The sequence below is a fragment of the Silurus meridionalis genome, chromosome 22 (genome assembly GCF_014805685.1).
Source record: "Silurus meridionalis isolate SWU-2019-XX chromosome 22, ASM1480568v1, whole genome shotgun sequence".
In the NCBI taxonomy this organism is placed as follows: domain Eukaryota; kingdom Metazoa; phylum Chordata; class Actinopteri; order Siluriformes; family Siluridae; genus Silurus; species Silurus meridionalis.
Genome location: NC_060905.1, coordinates 17361340 through 17378539, shown reverse-complemented (window position 1 = coordinate 17378539; position 17200 = coordinate 17361340). Strand labels below are relative to the sequence as shown.

Below are 17200 nucleotides of genomic sequence, written 5' to 3'. Positions count from 1 at the left end.
GGTTACTGACCGGAAGGTTGGGACTTAAAGCCCAAGCACAACCAAAATGACAATTTTGGGTCCTTTAGCAAAGTGAACCCTGTCTGTCCGCTAGGGGCGCTGTATCCTGTCTGAACCTGTGCTCTGACCACAGTTTCCTAACATCAACAACATCTGGGATATGAATTAATTCTACTGTGCTGTGATGCACATGTGATACCTAGATACCTCATTTTTACTTCTAGTAAGGTTAAATATAGACTTATTCACATGTACATTTATGCCATTTAGCAGACGTTTTGAAGTCTCCAAAAATCAATGCTGGTTGCACACTTAGGATACCATCAGCCTCAAGGTCTATTGGAAGATACATAATATATAAAACACAGGGAAAAAGAAGCTCTAGATTTAAGTGTTTTAGGAGGTGCGCTTCAAGAGCTGTAGAACATCACTGGAAGATGATACGAGATCAGAAAGACCTACAACCAGCTCAATAAGCTTGCATTCATATATCTTATGGTTTCTTATGGAGTCACTTCTTGTAAAGGTTTCTAAGAGCAGAAAAAGACCAAATAATACGATCACCTTCATATAAAGTGATACGTTTTTTTTTTTTAAAGGAGTAAAAGATAGAAGAAAAATACGTGTGATTATTTTTAACATTTATACAGATTTGATCATCTTATTTTACATTTATTTTTATTTTTTTTGTAATTTTTAACTTGAATTGTGTTGTCCAATGAGCGCACCCGAATGCGGACGTGTTCCGTTTCCATCCAATGGAATCGCGACTTACCCGTGACGTCACCAGGAGGCGTCATAAACGTCCCGGAAAAACAACAAAACAACAATTCAGAGCACGTGGCGTGAGTCGGGGTGATTTTTTTCAGTAGCACACACACATTAAATAACACTTTGGACCGGAAACACGGCTAATAGACATTAAGTCACTTCCGTTCGGAGGGTTAAACTCATGTTAACAGTGTAAAGCTGAACTTTGACCGTCCGTCATGGCGCTCGTTGTAGCAGCCTGGTGTTTTCTCGGGATTTGTCTCAACACAGCGGCCGAAGATCTGTTTTACACGGCTGCAGTGTATGAACACCGGGTTCTCCTCAACCCGGATCCGAAACAGATCGTGGGACGGAGATCCGCGCTGAAGCACATGAACCGGAACCTGGATGTGTTGGAAGATCAGGCCACTTCCGCTGCACAGCAGGTGATGCAGAGCAGAAGCTCTCAGATTTCCAGAGTTAAAACCACGTGTCCTCTCACTCCCTGTAGACCAATCATTCATAAATTACAAATAACATGAAACTGAGGTGGAGCAGTTCCATAAAATGTATCTGTGGAACTCTTTCAGCAATGGATATTGTCCAAAAACAGCATTACAGAGATAAATAGTTTATAAAATATCTATTCATAAGTTTATCCCTTACAAACGAACCAGTGGCTCCTACATCGACTTCATGAGGAAGAAACCTGAGAGGAATCAGACTCAAAAAAGGAACCAATCCTCATCTTCATCGCCCATTGAATGTCCATTAATTACAGTTTCATCATTGTTGAGGTCTTCAGTGATGGGTGCTTAAATGCAGAACTGTTGCCATTGCAGCAGACTTTACTTTTTATGTTTATATTAATTCCAGTCCAAATCCATGTCGTGGTGTGATGGTTTCAGTGGAGGTTTGTGCTTGGAGGTTGTGAGCAGAGGTGCTTAGCAGTTGCTGCTGATGGTGATGTGGGTGTTGATTTGAGGGTGTGAAGACTGGCACTGTGTGGAACGGCTGTTAAAAATCGTGTAAAACCCTGTGTTGTAATCATATTGAGTGTATAAAAACTGTTAAGTTAAAAAACTAAGTGGGAAAAGGGAAAAAAAAAGCACAAACAAAATATTAAGGAAAATAAGACATCATTCAAGCTGAAACAAAAAGTAGCACTCCAAATAAATAAAAACAGTTGTGAATAAAACTGAAAATGAATAAAAAAAGACGCTTTAAATAAATAGCATGTGGTGCCAGCGATTCACCTCTAGAGGCCGCTCTCGTATTGTATAACGCAACCCGGAAAAACTATTGGTATGGATTTTTGCAAAGCCAATGATTGGGTTGACCTATAGACAGGAACACTGGTCACTGGTCACCTTATGAGCATGTTTAACTCGATGGAGGGAGAAAGTGAAAGAAATAAAAAAGGAGAATAGAGGGATGACGGGGAGAGTGAAATAAGGACTATTAGATATCCCTTTTCTTACGTAAGGACATCTTCGTTCAGCTCCTGAGGCTTTCTTGAGTCATTCTGTGGAAATCTTATTAATAGTAGTTAATTATAAATTAGGTCACTTTTTAAACATACTTCAGATTTAGTGCCATTTTATTGCCAGACGTTTTATTTCCAAATAATTTCTGTGAATCATCATCAAGATATAAGGCTGTGAGACTCCAATCAATATCAACAGACTGCTACAATGACTCAGGACCACAATTTGGATGAAAAGTTTTGCATTTAAGCATCTAACACTGAACAGTACACTTAGGAAGGATGTTTCGTACTGAATGAATTGCAGATTGTATTTAATTGCATTAACATTTGCGTTTTTTTTGCTTTCTCGATCCCACAGTTACTGCCAAATTTTAAATGGAAAAGCAAAGTCCATTTAAAACCGTAGTTCCACTGTCTTACGAGTTATAACCATTTAAGGCCATGACTATTTACTTTCTTTGCGTCACGCCTGTAGCCTGCCAAAACTCAAATGGAATCACAATTCCTTTTGCATTTGCATTTCCGATGCCTTGCACGGAAATCTGTCCATCAATTTTTTAGGTGTGGGACTATATTACTGGGCGTGTTTGTATTGGGAAGTGACGTTGGGAAGAAACCTCTGTATGAACCTGACCACTGTACTGTAACTCAGTTTCAGGCAGTTACTGATCTTCTTACAGAATTGGCATCTTTGTGGAGAGAAACGATTCTAATTCTCAAATTCTCAGGGAGTCTTTACCATGAGGTGCATGTTGAACATCCAGTAGTCAGTATGAGAGAATTAGACATAAAGCACCAGATTATAACTGCTCTAATACAAGATACACAAATCTGTATGGTCCTGACAAGCAGACAAGAACATGAATGTGGCGTTGCATAAGTTACATGACGTACAGCTGTTATCACTGAGGGTGTACTCACTTTTGTTGCCAGTTATATCGACAATAACGGCTGTATGTTGAGTTATTTTCAGAGGAGAGTAAATCTGTATTGCTGCATATTAACTACTCTAAAATATATTCAAGTTTTATTTATACTGTCCCTTAAAAAGATGGTAAAATGATTGCTGAATCTCACTCAACTGAGATACTGTATGTGTGTATATATATATAAATAGCTTCTTGAACGCTGAACTTGCACTTTTTACAGGGAGCGCAGATCCTGGTGTTTCCAGAAGACGCCATTCATGGATTCAACTACAGCAGAGAGTCGATAGCTGCGTACCTGGAGACGGTGCCGGACCCCGGAGCGGTGACGTGGAGCCCGTGTGCAGACCCAGACAAATTCCCAAACACAGAGGTAACATGTTTATTTAGGCTTAATCAGAATTTTTACCTTAAACTGAGGTGTTGGGAGTCACGCAGACTGAATTCTATTTATTTTTTACATTTATCTTTATGCCAGTTGGCAGAAGTGATTATCTAGACTCTAGATTCTAGAGCAACTTACAACTGATTAGTTTTGGGCCTTGATAAAGGGCCCAGCAGTGGCAACTTTGTGGCTGGGATTTAAACTCGTATCCTTTCGATCAGAAGTCAAACATCTCATCAACTTCCCAACATGGGGAAACAATCTGTAAATATTCAGAAGAAAACACATGGACAAGATTGCAGAAAAGCTTCAAAAGAATAGGATTGCAGAAAAGTTTTTATTGCGTAATATATATAAAACAAAACCACTGAACGTTCATTCTCCTCAGGTCCTGCATCGTTTGAGCTGCATGGCCCAGAAGAACGGTCTCTTCCTGGTGGCGAACATGGCCGACTGCCAGCCCTGCAACAGGACAGTCGACCCGCGGTGTCCAGCTGACGGTCGCTACCAGTTTAACACGGACGTCGTGTTTAGCGCTAACGGCACCATCGTGGCCAGATACCACAAACAGAACCTGTACTTCGAGGCAGCCTTCGACATGCCTCCTGAGTGCGAGTATGTGACGTTTGCTACTCCGTTCGCCGGCCGCTTTGGGGTCTTCACTTGTTTTGATATATTATTCCGGGAACCGGCTGTGACCCTGGTCAAAGACATGGGCATCAGGCAGTTTGTGTATCCTACAGCATGGATGAACCAGCTCCCCCTGCTGGCCGCTGTGCAGTTTCAGCGTTCCTTTTCTTATTCAGCCGGTGTCACTTTGCTGGCAGCGAACATCCGCTCAGCCGCTTTGGGTATGACCGGGAGCGGGATTTTTACGCCCTGGGACGCGCTTTATCATCACGACACGGAGGGGGAAGCTGGAAAACTGCTGGTGCTCAAAGTGCCGGTCTTGGATCCCATAATGCTCAGGGATGACCCGGAAAGCACTAGACTGAAGTTAGTTCCTTTCTCAGGCTTTCCCAAAGCAAGTCCAAGCGAGGACACGAAGTTTAGACTCCTCCAGAAAGGAGAATCCGACCCCGAATTTTGCCAAAAAGAAGATTCCAGCTGTAACCCCTGGTCCGTCCCGTTTACCTCCACAATGATGTATGATAAATTCTCACTCGTACCCCTACACGGCAGAGAAGGCAATCTTAGCGTATGCGACGGCTCGTTCTGCTGCCACTTGCTCTTCCGGAGGGCGGAATCCACCCGTGAGGAAGAGCTCTATGCGCTGGGGGCATTTAAAGGCCTCCACGTGGTCCACGGGATGTACTACCTCGAGGTGTGCGCTTTAGTTCTCTGCACAGGGCTCCATCAGGAAAGCTGTGGAGGAGAGACCGAGCAGGCGCACACTCCCATCGACTTTCACCTTCGTGCAGCATTTGGCACAGAGCACGTGTACGCCGGCGTCCTGGGCAGCGGCGTGAACCCGGAACGACCGGACGAATCCGGCTGGGAAAACGGCAGCTTTTATATGAGCCGGAAAGGAATGAGCAGCGGCCTGTTGACCGCCATGCTGTACGGCAGAGTGTACGAGAAAGACGGCCAATAGCATTCTTTTTCTTTTAGCATCGTTCTCTAGTTGCTTTGGAGCGTTTCTCAGATCAGAAATGAAATTCTCAAAACGACTTGTTTAACCTCCACATCCTTTGTTGCTTTGAACAAATTGTAAATGCTTTACATTCGTTTAATCGATTGTGTAAGAGTGTCTGCTGTTTCCTACATTACCAGGTGTTTATGTTCATGTTGATCAAAATATATTATACTGGTTCTCACCTGAAGAGTTTTAACCCCCAAAACATCTCAGCATCAGTATATTGAATGCAAAATGGTTAAACCAGTTATCATCTTTCATCAAGCTTAAATTTCTATTACATTTTGTTGTCTTGATTTGATGAATTGTGCAGACGAACCTTAAATGTCACTTATGCAGGCGAGTGAACGGCGTCAGATCTTGTTCTCTAAAATAGAGATTCCAAAATCTCTATTGGCGACAAAACAATTACAATTTCGGAAAATGAATAAACCAGTAAACGAGTGAACACTAATACAGTACAGTAAAAGTGTGAATCCTGTTCGGTCTCTTGCAATCAACATCCCACGTACAGTAATGTGTTTATTTGTGCTGTTGAAGCTCAGAGACGCCGTACAGAAAAATTCAGCCTCTGTGCATTTTCAGTCATTGTAACCCAAACCCTAGTTTACATCAGGAAACGCTGAAACCCTGCACAGTCATACTGACAACATGCCTGAACTTTTTGAGGGATGAACTGAGGATTTTGAGAAAAATACAGGTTTTTGCAAGGAATCTATTCTGTTGTGCTGTTTGTACACATTGTTTTGAGAAATGCTCTTACTGCTTTGCAAATATTACGGATGATTCCAGAAATGCAGAAATTTTACAGATACTGATAGCTGGGTTGGATTGTACTTACCGTTCACCAATGAATAGTTACTGGATTCTGGATTAAAAAACAAACAAAAATCCCCCATAAAATAGCACTGAGCTTGATTACAAAAATAAAAAAAAACAGTACTGAATCATAAAAATGTGCTGGCGTGTAAAAACAAACAGCACGTGGTGTCAGTGATTCGCCTCTAGAGGCCGCTCTCGTAATGACAGCAGACCTTTTTAGCTGCAACCCGGAAAAACCGCCGGTACGATATTTTCAATAAAATACCAGTGCCGATTAATCAGTAAAACCGATGAATCTGTCGACCTCTACTTTCCAGCACTTGTTCGAGCTCTGAAGGCTATACAGAATAATATTTACTACAACTGATTGTTTTTTGTATGAGCAGGAAGCGGGCTACTCAGGGTGGAGTTTATTTTTTCCAGATCAACCTCAGGCACAGGTGTTCGAGCACCCATTCCCAAAGCGCCCTTATTGAGGTGTGATGAAAATATTCAAGATTTATTAGTCTTCTTTTTTTTTTTCCAGCGAAGTCAGTTTTACCCTTTATAAAAGGCTGCAGTTTATTAAACATGTACATCACTCGCACACCTAAATGCAGACCCACACTCACACACACACACACACACACACGCCTTTCCTCTATTGCAAATGTTACGATTCACTGAAAGCCAGCACTCAGTGTGTATAAACCCTGTCACATCCATAGCTGGTCAGACTTGGTGTGTAAGAAATTCGTCACAATGCCCTTTAATGCTCCGCGGTTCTGAGAAATCCGTCCGTCTCGCGTCTTCGGCGAGAACTTCGCGGCAGTCAGAGTCTCAGGTAATCCTAGTAATAAATAAATAATAATAATTAAAAAACCCACAAACAAAGAAAAAATACAAACTCATGCTTTATAAAGGGCATCTTGGTCCCCTGGGTTACATGATTTTCTTCCCTTTCTCTTCTCCAGGCAGGGATTGTTTCGAGGAGCTTCCACAGTAGTCGTTATTATTATTATTATTATTATTATTATTATTATGATGAGTGTGTAGATGTTAAATGCATCAGAACGTAGGACTGGAAGAACTGAACCCATGGGTGATGGCGAACACAATCCAGATCATGCTGTAACGACGACGATCCACAACGTCCTGGTTTCTCCCACTCCTGCTCTTGAGACGCTTCCGAGACGTTTAAGGAAGCGAACTGTAGCTCGAAAGGAACGGAATGAGAAACGTGCCACTACAATCAGAATTGATTCAAATTAAATAAAAATCTAGTCAAATTTCTAATTCTGTGTGTGTAATTGCGTTTAATTGTAACACGGAGGATTTAACATTTTGGAACCTATGATGGCGTTTTAGCGCTACGTAAAGAAAATAATAATACAAAAAATTTAAAATAACGATTATGAGAATGAAGTCGTCACAATACGAGAATATTCTTGTAGCGCTACGACTTTAAAGTCGAAATAAGGAGAATAAAGTTGAAATTACGAGAATTTTTTTTCTCAAATTTAAAACCAATTTTGGAACAGCAATTCCCTTTTTTATTCGATTTGGAAAGGCTCGAGTGCCGCCATCCGAGGTAGGAGGTGAGATGTTGCTATACGGAAAAAATGTACTTTAATATTGAAATGAAACGGAATTTCCCATCGAATGTCGTTTTGAAGGTGAAAAACAAAACCCAGGAACCTCCGAAAACACGTGTAATGAGCTGAATAACACCCGTGTCAATACCGTCGCCAACAGGACCACATGAGTCTTAATGAACGAGTGAACTTCGTTATATTGATGATGGAAACCAGAGATAATTTTTGAAACCTTGAACTTTGTTTTTGTTGTTATGAAATCCGCATTTAGTACGGAGTTGTTTTAGTGCCATGTAAAAAATATATATATATAAAATCGAAGACTCCGAGAATAAAGTCGTAGTGATATGTAAATAAAGTCGTAGGAATGCGAGAATAAAGTAGAAATTAGGGGAATATTCTTATAACGCTATGATTTCAAAGTCGAAATTACGAGAATAAAGTCGTAGCGGCAGTAATTCCATCCGGATTTTCCTAAATGAACTCCCAGAATTGTAGCAGCACATTTCTCGTTCCAAAACACAAAAGTCGCAGCGCTCGATTTGGTTCGGAGATCTCCAGGGACCGAGCGCTCCGAGATGAAAGCGTGATCCTCAGTACGTCTCAGAATCCGAGTCGTTAAATTCCTCGTCGTGGACCACGATTCCGTCTTCACGACCCAGACTGTTGAAGCTGCAGTAAGACGGGTGTCCGGAGCGCATCCCGGGTACAGGGTCGAAGGTCACTCCTTTGGAAGGGCTACAGTAATGGTTTATGGCGCTGAAGGTGAGCCCGGAAACGGTGCCCGTGCTGGCCGGGGAGACGGGCATCATGGTGGCCAGGATCAGCGCCAGGCAGTCGGCCACGTCTTTGTTCGGGGCACACGCTAAAGCTGGGGTGTAACCTGTAAGGCGAGATCAGGCCGGGTTTAACGTTCCGAACGAGAGTTTTATAGTGTTAAAAAAAGAAAGAGAGATTTAATCACCATTTTCATCCACAGCCAGGACACTCGCGCCTTTACCCAGCAGCTCCTGCACTACGACCGCGAGTCCGTTACGGGCAGCGACGTGCAGCGGCCTGCGGAGTGACCAAACAAATAACCGCACGCTCAGCAAAAACGCAAACAGTACCAGATAAAGGAGTAGAGAACATGGGACCTGATGTGATTTGCGAAAGATAAAAGTATCAAAAGTTCCAGACTAGGTTTGTGACACGCCGACGTTACCGGAGACTAAACTTGGGGGTACGGGTGCATGCACGGGTACCACCTTGAGACGAAGCAACAGCCTTTACAGTGGAAGAGCCCATCATCTCCACAATCAAAATCAGGTCCGCAGCTCGACTAAGTGCATGCTCATCGTCTATTTCTATAATTGTGCATCGAGAATCCGTCCCCAGGGTCCACAGCGTCAATAGCGTGTTCTACCACTAGGTTGTAAAGCATCTCAGTGAGGACGTTCGGCAAAAGAGACCGGATCTGTCACGCGCTAGTCTCGAAACTTTCTTGATTCTGTAGAGCTGTTTGAGCGTGTGTGAGAACTGTACGTACGTCTGTAGAGCTGTGTTTGTCGCGTTGATCAGGTTCCGGTCCGAGACCTTCTCCAGAATTAACAAGGCACTGGTTTCATGGCCCTGCAGGAGAAACGCACACACCAAACACGTTTAACATCGGTATAAAATCGTGTTTGAGTGCAGTGTGTGTCAGTGACGGGTCATGCATTCCACATCTTCAGTGGTGTCCTACCTGAACCGATCCACCTCTTAATACCATCATCATGACGCCACGGCTGCAGAAACCGTCAGCATTATAAAGAAATGCAGAATCATGGACACGAATCTTATACAGCTAGAATGAATGTCTAAAGCGAAGAACGCAATTCAACACGTCTCCTTTCACTGTACCCACAGACCTTTCCTGATGGTCTCTTAAAAAGTCTGTAATATAAGTGTATCTGCGCACGAAACGGTTTCTTCAGCCGTCGTGGAATGAAAAAAGAAACCAGCTATTGCAGCTCGTGCAGTTTGCTACAGATGCGGGTTGCGAATTCTGACTAGTGAAAATGCAGACGTGATTGGACGCCTGCTGGATGGCCCCGGAGTCAGCAACTCGCCGTCTGATTGGTTAAAGCAACAGTCGCTCAACATGGAGTTAATGGTTAAAAAAAAATATCCTGCAGTGCTTAATATGACTGCTGAAATCTGATTGGATAGAAAAGAATGGACTACTGGGGATAATTGAATAAAAAATCATGGACAAAAATATATGAAACTGTAATTAAATCTGATAGGGTGTGTATTCTGTGTATTACCTTGCTGCAGGCTAAATGTAGGGCCGTGTTCTTGTTTGCGTCCTGGAGCGTGAGGTCTGCCTTCGCTTTCGTCACCAGCACCTCTGCACATTACAGACGGATTTCAGATCTTTCGCTCAGAAACAAAAAGGTCCCAGCATGCACCCTGTGCAGAATGAAAGCTCACAACACCGCATCAGTCTTACCCACGGTGTTCGTCTGGCCGTTCTCAGCCGCCATCATGAGGGGTGTCTTGCCCAGAGCGTCGATGGCGTTCACCTGGGCGTTGTGCCCGAGAAGCAGCTGGAGACATTCCACGTGGTCCGTGTAGGCTGCGGCATGCAGGGGCGTCCTGAAGGCAAACAGAGATAATAACGAATCGGATCAGTCATGGGGAATTTACTCCAATAATAATAAAGGTACAAAACATAAACCCAATTATCATAAACACTATCAGGTGGTACCAAAAAGTTCTGTAACACGAGACTTTTTAAGAGCATTAGGAATGATATTTCGTATAGCAGAGGAAACCTGGTGTGATCAAACTGCTGCAGAAACTTGTCCTGACCTGGATTTGGAGTCGGTGGCGTTAACAATGGCAGGACCCAATGTGTCAATCAGCAGCTCAGCTGAACCTTCATTATCACTGATTCTGTTACAGGAAAGAGAGAGGAGAGAGAAACAGCTGTAAACACACACACACAAACACACACACACACACACACACACACACACACACACACACACACACACACACACACACACACACACACAACAAACCTTTTCAGTGAATAATATGTAAACACAGCTTACACAGCACAATGAAGTGGACTGAAGGAGTTTCCCTCCATTCTGTGGAACACCTCCTGCTCTAACAGAGCCTCTACACATGTATCATGACCTGAGAAAGAAAGAAAGAAAGAAAGAAAGAAAGAAAGAAAGAAAGAAAGAAAGAAAGAAAGAAAGAAAGTTAGGGCTTAGGAGCAATCAACAGCTGAGAACTTCAACAATGATGTAACTATATTGAATGGACATTGGATGATGAGGATGGGTTTCTTCCTCACACCATCTCAGGGGAGTTTTTCTCTTACCCTTGTTGCAAGTACCTATTGATCCATATGAAATTCTCTGAACTTTCGGGTTGTTCGAGTCCCCACAAACCCAAATAACTCAATCACTAGAGATGATGTTCAGAAACTGAGGCGTATTTTGAAATATTTTACATTTTGAGCAAAAATGGGTATGAAACAGAATTATTTCATTTGTTTAAGTTTTTTTTAAACAAACATGAATTGATGTAATGCACATGAACAAATATTCAACAAGACAGTGCTCTGAGAACATTTCGGTCTCGAGTCCTACTTTCACGACAGAACCCCCCGCCCCCCTAAGTTTCTCACTAGTTCTCAAGTGTTTTGCAAATCCATATACACTGATCAGGCATAACATTATGACCACCTTCCTAATATTCTGTTGGTCCCCATTTTGCTCCATGAGCATTAACTTCGCCGGTTCACTACTGTTCCTTCCTTGGAGCACTTTTGATAGACACTGACCCCTGCAGACGAGGAACATCCTACACCAGCTGCAGTTTTGGAGACGCTCTGACCCAGACGTCTAGCCGTCACAATGTTTCAAACTCGCTCGAATCCTTACGCTCGCCCATTTTTCCTGCTTCTAACACTTCAAATTTGAGGTCAAGATGTTCACTTGCTGCCTAATAAATATATCCACTACCAGGTGGCATGATGAAGAGATAATCAGTGTTTTTCACTTCAGTCATGTTATGTACCGTTGTAGCAGGCCCAGTGCAGTGCAGTGTATCCACAGCTATCCATGATGACTGGAACCGTGTTTTGGGAGTGTGCAGCCTGCAGCAGTGACCCCAGCACCCCGATGTGACCGCACGCTGCGGCTAGGTGCATGGCTGTGCGCCCTCTGCTGTCCCGCACACACACACTGGCCCCGTGCTGCAACAGTGCCTCCACACATGCCTCGTGCCCAGTCACCGCCTGCATGTAAACATACACAGCATACAAGATCAGGTGATGTCCTCCAGAATGAAAATACAAGGAATTGATTTCTTTCTTAAATCAGGTTTAAATCAGGGGTTTAAAAACCGATACATTATAAAGAAAACCATTTGAAGTACCACCACTTCATTACCTGCTTGATAGCAACACAATACTGACTGTGTATATCATCAGGAGGCATCATAAATATATCATAAAGGTACGCGAGTGCATGTATGACGTGTGTAACAGACCCCGCGGTGAAGGGCCGTCCTGGCCCACTTGTCCCGGGCTCCCACGTTGGCTCCTTTGCTGATCAGGAAGTAGACGCACTCCGTATGTCCGTTCAGGACCGCCAGCATGAGAGGGGTTCTGTTCGCAATCACAATCACGTCAGAATAAATATACGAAAAAACGATGCACAATTCACACTGCTGCGAATCGACTTCTCGTCACTCACTGTCCGTTCCCGTCGTGGACGTCGACGGCTGATGGTGGGCCGGCGTTACTGATGAGGAGGCGGAGACATTCCGAGTGGCCGTTCATGGCTACAAAAAACATCCCCCCTTATTAGTATCCAATACATTCGTATCAACACCACACACACACACACATACAAAAACACACCCACAGAACTGATCAAATCTACAACAGCGGCAAATGCTGACTATGCCTGAGAGCAACACCTGATGCTGTGAAAAAGTATTTGCCCCTTAATTTATTTATTTTTGCCTTTTTTTTTATTTTTATTTTTTATTTTTATACGTTTTCTTGCAAATGCTTGATTGCAGTTGCTGCCACCACACAACCAGTTATTAGGTTTAGGGGCAATAACTTTTTCACACAGAGCCAGTCATTTTTTCCAGCTTTTTCCCCTTAATAAATGAAATCATCAATTAAAAAAAAAAAATTATAAAAACATTGTATAAAAGATGTGTTAAGTTTCCCACCTGCAGCATGAATGGGAGTTCTTTTGTGTGTGTATTCCTTCAGCAGGATGGACGCTCCCTGGTTGATGAGCACATCCACACATTCCACATGGCCTTTAAAGGCAGCCAGGTCCAGTGGCGTGTGTCCCTGCACTGTTCGCACATCCAGGTCCAACAGGGACTGAACCAGCACCTCCAGAGCCTGATGATGGCCGTGGTAAGCCTTGAATGCACAACAATTTTAGATTTTACGGATAGCGATCGCTAGGTTGGATCGTACTTGCCGATTAATCGAAAGGATTAAAAAACAAAACACTCCATTGAAAATACTACTGAAATTTATTATTGTAAAAATAAAAAAAAAAAACAGCACTGAATCATGAAAATGTGCTAAATGAAATAAATACGAATATAATAACTATTAATAAATATAATTATATAAAAAACGCATTTAAAATGAAACAAAAAGCAACACAGTTACTTCCAAAATTATTAATAATAAAGAAAACCTTCAAAAAAAACGCAAGCAGTGGCAGTGATTTGCCTCTAGAGGCCACTCTCATACTGTATAATGCAGCCCGGAAAAACTATCAGTATGGATGCGTGAGCAGGTTTTTTTTGCAGATAGATCCGGGGATTTGTTATTGTTTTTCATCGTCTCATTAATGTAACTTCAATGAGGGAAAAACGCGTCCTCTGTGATTCTTGACTATAGACATGGACTGGTTTGAGGATTTTAGAAATTGTTGATCTGGGATCTAATGGTGCAGCTATCATATGAGAAGAACCAATGAAATGAGAAAAGTCAAAAGAAGAACTGTTTGAGCTGTGGGTCAACAAGCACGGTCAGCCTTAATACAGCTGCTGTGGTGCACAGAGGGTTAAGGGCCTTGCACAAGTGCCCAAGAATGAGGCATCTAATCAGGAAAGCATTTAAGAATGCACAACATACGCTACAAAAAAAAAAAAGCTTCCACTCCTGTCAGGAAAGAGAAGTATCTGATGTTACATTGGGAACAGACTCTCAGGAAACTCAAAAATCATAAGAACAAGACTTTTACATAAAAATATCAAAATCTCATGATCCCTTGTGTGATAGGTGTGGAGTTGTGGATCATACACACATGTTTTGGTCATGCCCTAAGCTTGTTTATTTCTGGCAATTAATCTTTAATCTCAGGGTTTCTGTAACACGCATCCTTTTTTCCACCTCAAATGTGGAATGAGATCCCTGAGCTAGATCTTTTAAACATGTTAGAAAAAGGCCAAGTGAAAGCTTAGAGGTTAAAGCATTGAATTTTGGATCTGAAGGTTGTGAGTTCAAATCCCAAGCTGCCATTTCTGGGTCCTTGACCAAGGCCCTTAACCCCCATAGCTGCTCAGTTGTATGAATGAAATAAATGTTAGGAGCTCTGGATAAGGGCATCTGCCAAATGCCATAAATGTCAAATGTAAAACAAGGAAGCTACAGTTTTACTCACTGCTAAGTGTAAAGGGCTGATGGGAGCCTGGCCATTGGTGTCATTCAAGATATCGTTCCCAGACGTCTCCATAAGCTGAGAACAAACACACAAAGCATGTGGAAAAAAACTACTTTAAAACCATTACACACTTAAAAAAAAAACAAAAAAACAACTGTAATAGATGACAGCCAATGAGCTCAGAGCTCCACATGGGGGCACTGTAGTACAAATCTCTGTTGTACTGTCTGAAAAACAAATCGGTTCATGGCGGTCGGTGTGGGTATTATATTAATCTTGTAGTCGTTCCTGCGAATGGAAATGGATCTGAATAGCTTTCATACAAACTCACCACATCCAGCGGGGTTTCACTGGCAATCTGCAGGAACACAGAAACATGGCTCAGTACAACAGGATAAATAAAGCACTGTCTAGGTGTATGTGTGTGTGTGTGTGTGTGTGTGTGTTAGGGAAAGAGAAGTAAGAGTGAGTGGAAGAGATCGAGGCTGACCAGTTCGAGGCAGAGGCGGTGACCGTGGGCCGAGGCGTAGTGCACTGCATTGTAGCCCTGTTTGTCTCGGATCCCTGGATTGGCATCGTTACGCAATAAATACTCCAAGCACCTGGAATACACAACACACACACACACACACACACAGAATAAAAGAATAAAATAAATGAATAAATAAAAAAAGATTAAAAAAAATCAAAATAATGAAGGGGGGAGGGGGGGGGGGGCACTCCCTGGAAACTACTGCACTCATTGGTTGATGTGTGGAGAACAAACGCATTTGAAAAGCACTATTCCTTCCTTCTTAATTTCCTTCTTTCCTTCCTTCCTTTAATCTTTTCTTTTTTCTTTCCTTCCTTCCTCCTTCCTTTTCTTCCCTCCCTCTTATTTTCCTTCCTTCCTTTTTACTTTCCTTCCTTATTTTCCTGCTCTCTCTTATTATTCCTTCCTCCTTTCCTTCCTACTTTCTTTCCTCCTTTCATTCCATCTCACTTTCCTTCCTTCCTACTTTTTTCCCTTCTTTTCTCCCTTCTTTCTATACATCAATCCATCCATCTAGTTCACCCAAATGAAGAATCAAGGACACCTCATATCTCACTTGAACCCCTGAGTGTGTTATTCTCAGTGTGTTGTCTCCACCGCCTGCACCATAATCAGATCACGAGTCACTGAGAAGCGGCATTGATCCCTTTACTGTACTCATAATATTTTCCTTGTATTTTTCCTCTAATTAATGGTAATGATCATTTTTATCCATCAGAAACATTAAAACGTTAACATCATAAACACTGAATTGAAAAGACAAATCTCATATTAGGGACAACATTTAAAGGATAAAATCTTATTAAAAGCTGAACCACAGGCAGTACATTTCCTTTTGTGTGTGTGTGTGTGTGTGTGTGTGCGCGCGCACGTGTGTGTGTGTGTGTGTGCGCGCACGCGTGTGTGTGTGTGTGTGTGTGCGTGCGTGTGTGTTCTTACTTGGCGTCGGTGTCTGAGGCAGCAGTGTAGTGCAGAGGGCTGCAGCCTCTCATGTCCGTGTCATTCACACTCGCCCCTGAGCCCACTAGTGCAAACAGGCACTGGTAATTACAGTTAGCGGCTGCATAGTGCAGTGGTGTCCTAAACGCACACACACACACACACACACACACACACACACACACACACACACACACACACACACACACACACACACACAGAAATAAAATTACATTAATAAAAGTAACATCTAAATAGAAATTATCGCTTTCAGACAAAAGTGTCAACTGGAGAAGAGTCAGAACTGGAAGAGAGTCAGAACTGGAAGAGAGTCAGAACTGGAAGAGAGTCAGAGGTGGAGGAGAGTCAGAAATGAAAGAGAGTCAGAAATGGAAGAGAGTCAGAAATGGAAGAGAGTCAGAAATGGAAGAGAGTCAGAAATGGAAGAGAGTCAGAACTGGAGGAGAGTCAGAAATGGAAGAGAGTCAGAAATGGAAGAGAGTCAGAAATGGAAGAGAGTCAGAAATGGAAGAGAGTCAGAAATGGAAGAGAGTCAGAACTGGAGGAGAGTCAGAAGTGGAAGAGAGTCAGAAGTGGAATCAGAAGTGGAAGAGAGTCAGAACTGGAGGAGAGTCAGAACTGGAAGAGAGTCAGAGGTGGAAGAGAGTCAGAACTGGAAGAGAGTCAGAAATGTAAGTACCAGTGGACACAACTCAGTCCTACACTCACCTTCCGAAACTGTCCTTCCGGTTGAAGTCAGCTCCGGTGTTCAGCAACAGATTTAAACAGTCCAGATTTCTGTACAATTCAGAGAGACAAAGTGATTAAATTAATCCGAGCTGAACCTCAATGAGCATCAATCACATTTATCCTTGCTGCTGTAAAAGAGAAATTTCTTATCTTATCTTATCTTATAATGAACACAGGACGTGATCAGAGTCAGTGACGGAACTCACCCCCCAGCTGCCGCCGCATGCAAACACGTCCTGCCAAAGTCGTCAGGAGCGTCCACATTGAAACCTGAGGCGACACGGAAACAGCATGTGGAAGTCAAATACGAACGGGATACACACCGAAAGCCTTGATATCACACACACACACACACACACACACACACACACACACACACACACACACACACACACACACACACACACACACACACACACACACTGTACACCTGAGTGGCAGACTCACCGGAGGACAGAAGTTTCCGGCAGCAGTCAGGGAAGCCACTCAGGGCGGCGGTGAAGAGGAAACATGCCGTGGGCGCGCGTCTACACGGGAGACACGACAAGTCATCTTCAACTCAGAACATTCTCACTGAGCTGTCTGATCATATATCAGACAAATCATATTTTATACAACAGTAACACTAACAACAGGACCGATAAATAAATAGATAGATAGATAGATAGATAGATAGATAGATAGATAGATAGATAGATAGATAGAGAG

At 42.8% G+C, this 17200-nt stretch overlaps 2 protein-coding genes across 2 annotated transcripts in view; one reads left to right on the top strand and one right to left on the bottom strand.

Annotated features, from left to right (window-relative positions):
- Window positions 1-693: 693 nt before the first annotated feature.
- btd (biotinidase) lies at window positions 694-7671 on the top strand. Its single transcript, XM_046834609.1, has 3 exons — window positions 694-1196; window positions 3389-3538; window positions 3939-7671. The coding sequence occupies exons 1-3, from the start codon at window positions 990-992 to the stop codon at window positions 5142-5144; spliced, it is 1563 nt and encodes a 520-aa protein (XP_046690565.1). The 5' UTR covers window positions 694-989; the 3' UTR covers window positions 5145-7671.
- LOC124375896 (serine/threonine-protein phosphatase 6 regulatory ankyrin repeat subunit A) overlaps window positions 6884-17200 on the bottom strand; it is a 41976-nt gene continuing 31659 nt past the window's right edge. Inside the window, exons 11-28 of the mRNA XM_046834612.1 lie at window positions 16940-17019; window positions 16699-16762; window positions 16472-16540; window positions 15743-15883; window positions 14762-14873; window positions 14603-14629; window positions 14272-14346; window positions 12812-13013; window positions 12322-12409; window positions 12116-12233; window positions 11642-11861; window positions 10663-10750; window positions 10418-10501; window positions 10056-10201; window positions 9871-9953; window positions 9111-9193; window positions 8547-8638; window positions 6884-8465 (exon numbers count right to left, since the gene is read on the bottom strand). Of these exons, the coding sequence (XP_046690568.1) occupies window positions 8176-8465; window positions 8547-8638; window positions 9111-9193; window positions 9871-9953; window positions 10056-10201; window positions 10418-10501; window positions 10663-10750; window positions 11642-11861; window positions 12116-12233; window positions 12322-12409; window positions 12812-13013; window positions 14272-14346; window positions 14603-14629; window positions 14762-14873; window positions 15743-15883; window positions 16472-16540; window positions 16699-16762; window positions 16940-17019 (2062 nt within the window). The 3' untranslated portion in view covers window positions 6884-8175. The remainder of the gene's footprint in view (window positions 8466-8546; window positions 8639-9110; window positions 9194-9870; window positions 9954-10055; window positions 10202-10417; window positions 10502-10662; window positions 10751-11641; window positions 11862-12115; window positions 12234-12321; window positions 12410-12811; window positions 13014-14271; window positions 14347-14602; window positions 14630-14761; window positions 14874-15742; window positions 15884-16471; window positions 16541-16698; window positions 16763-16939; window positions 17020-17200) is intronic.

Coding starts and splice junctions, on each gene's coding strand:
- btd (XM_046834609.1), top strand. CDS start 990: ATGGCGCTCGTTGTAGCAGCCTGGTGTTTTCTCGGGATTTGTCTCAAC. Junction 1,197..3,388: donor CCACTTCCGCTGCACAGCAG/GTGATGCAGAGC, acceptor CACTTTTTACAG/GGAGCGCAGATCCTGGTGTT. Junction 3,539..3,938: donor ACAAATTCCCAAACACAGAG/GTAACATGTTTA, acceptor CATTCTCCTCAG/GTCCTGCATCGTTTGAGCTG.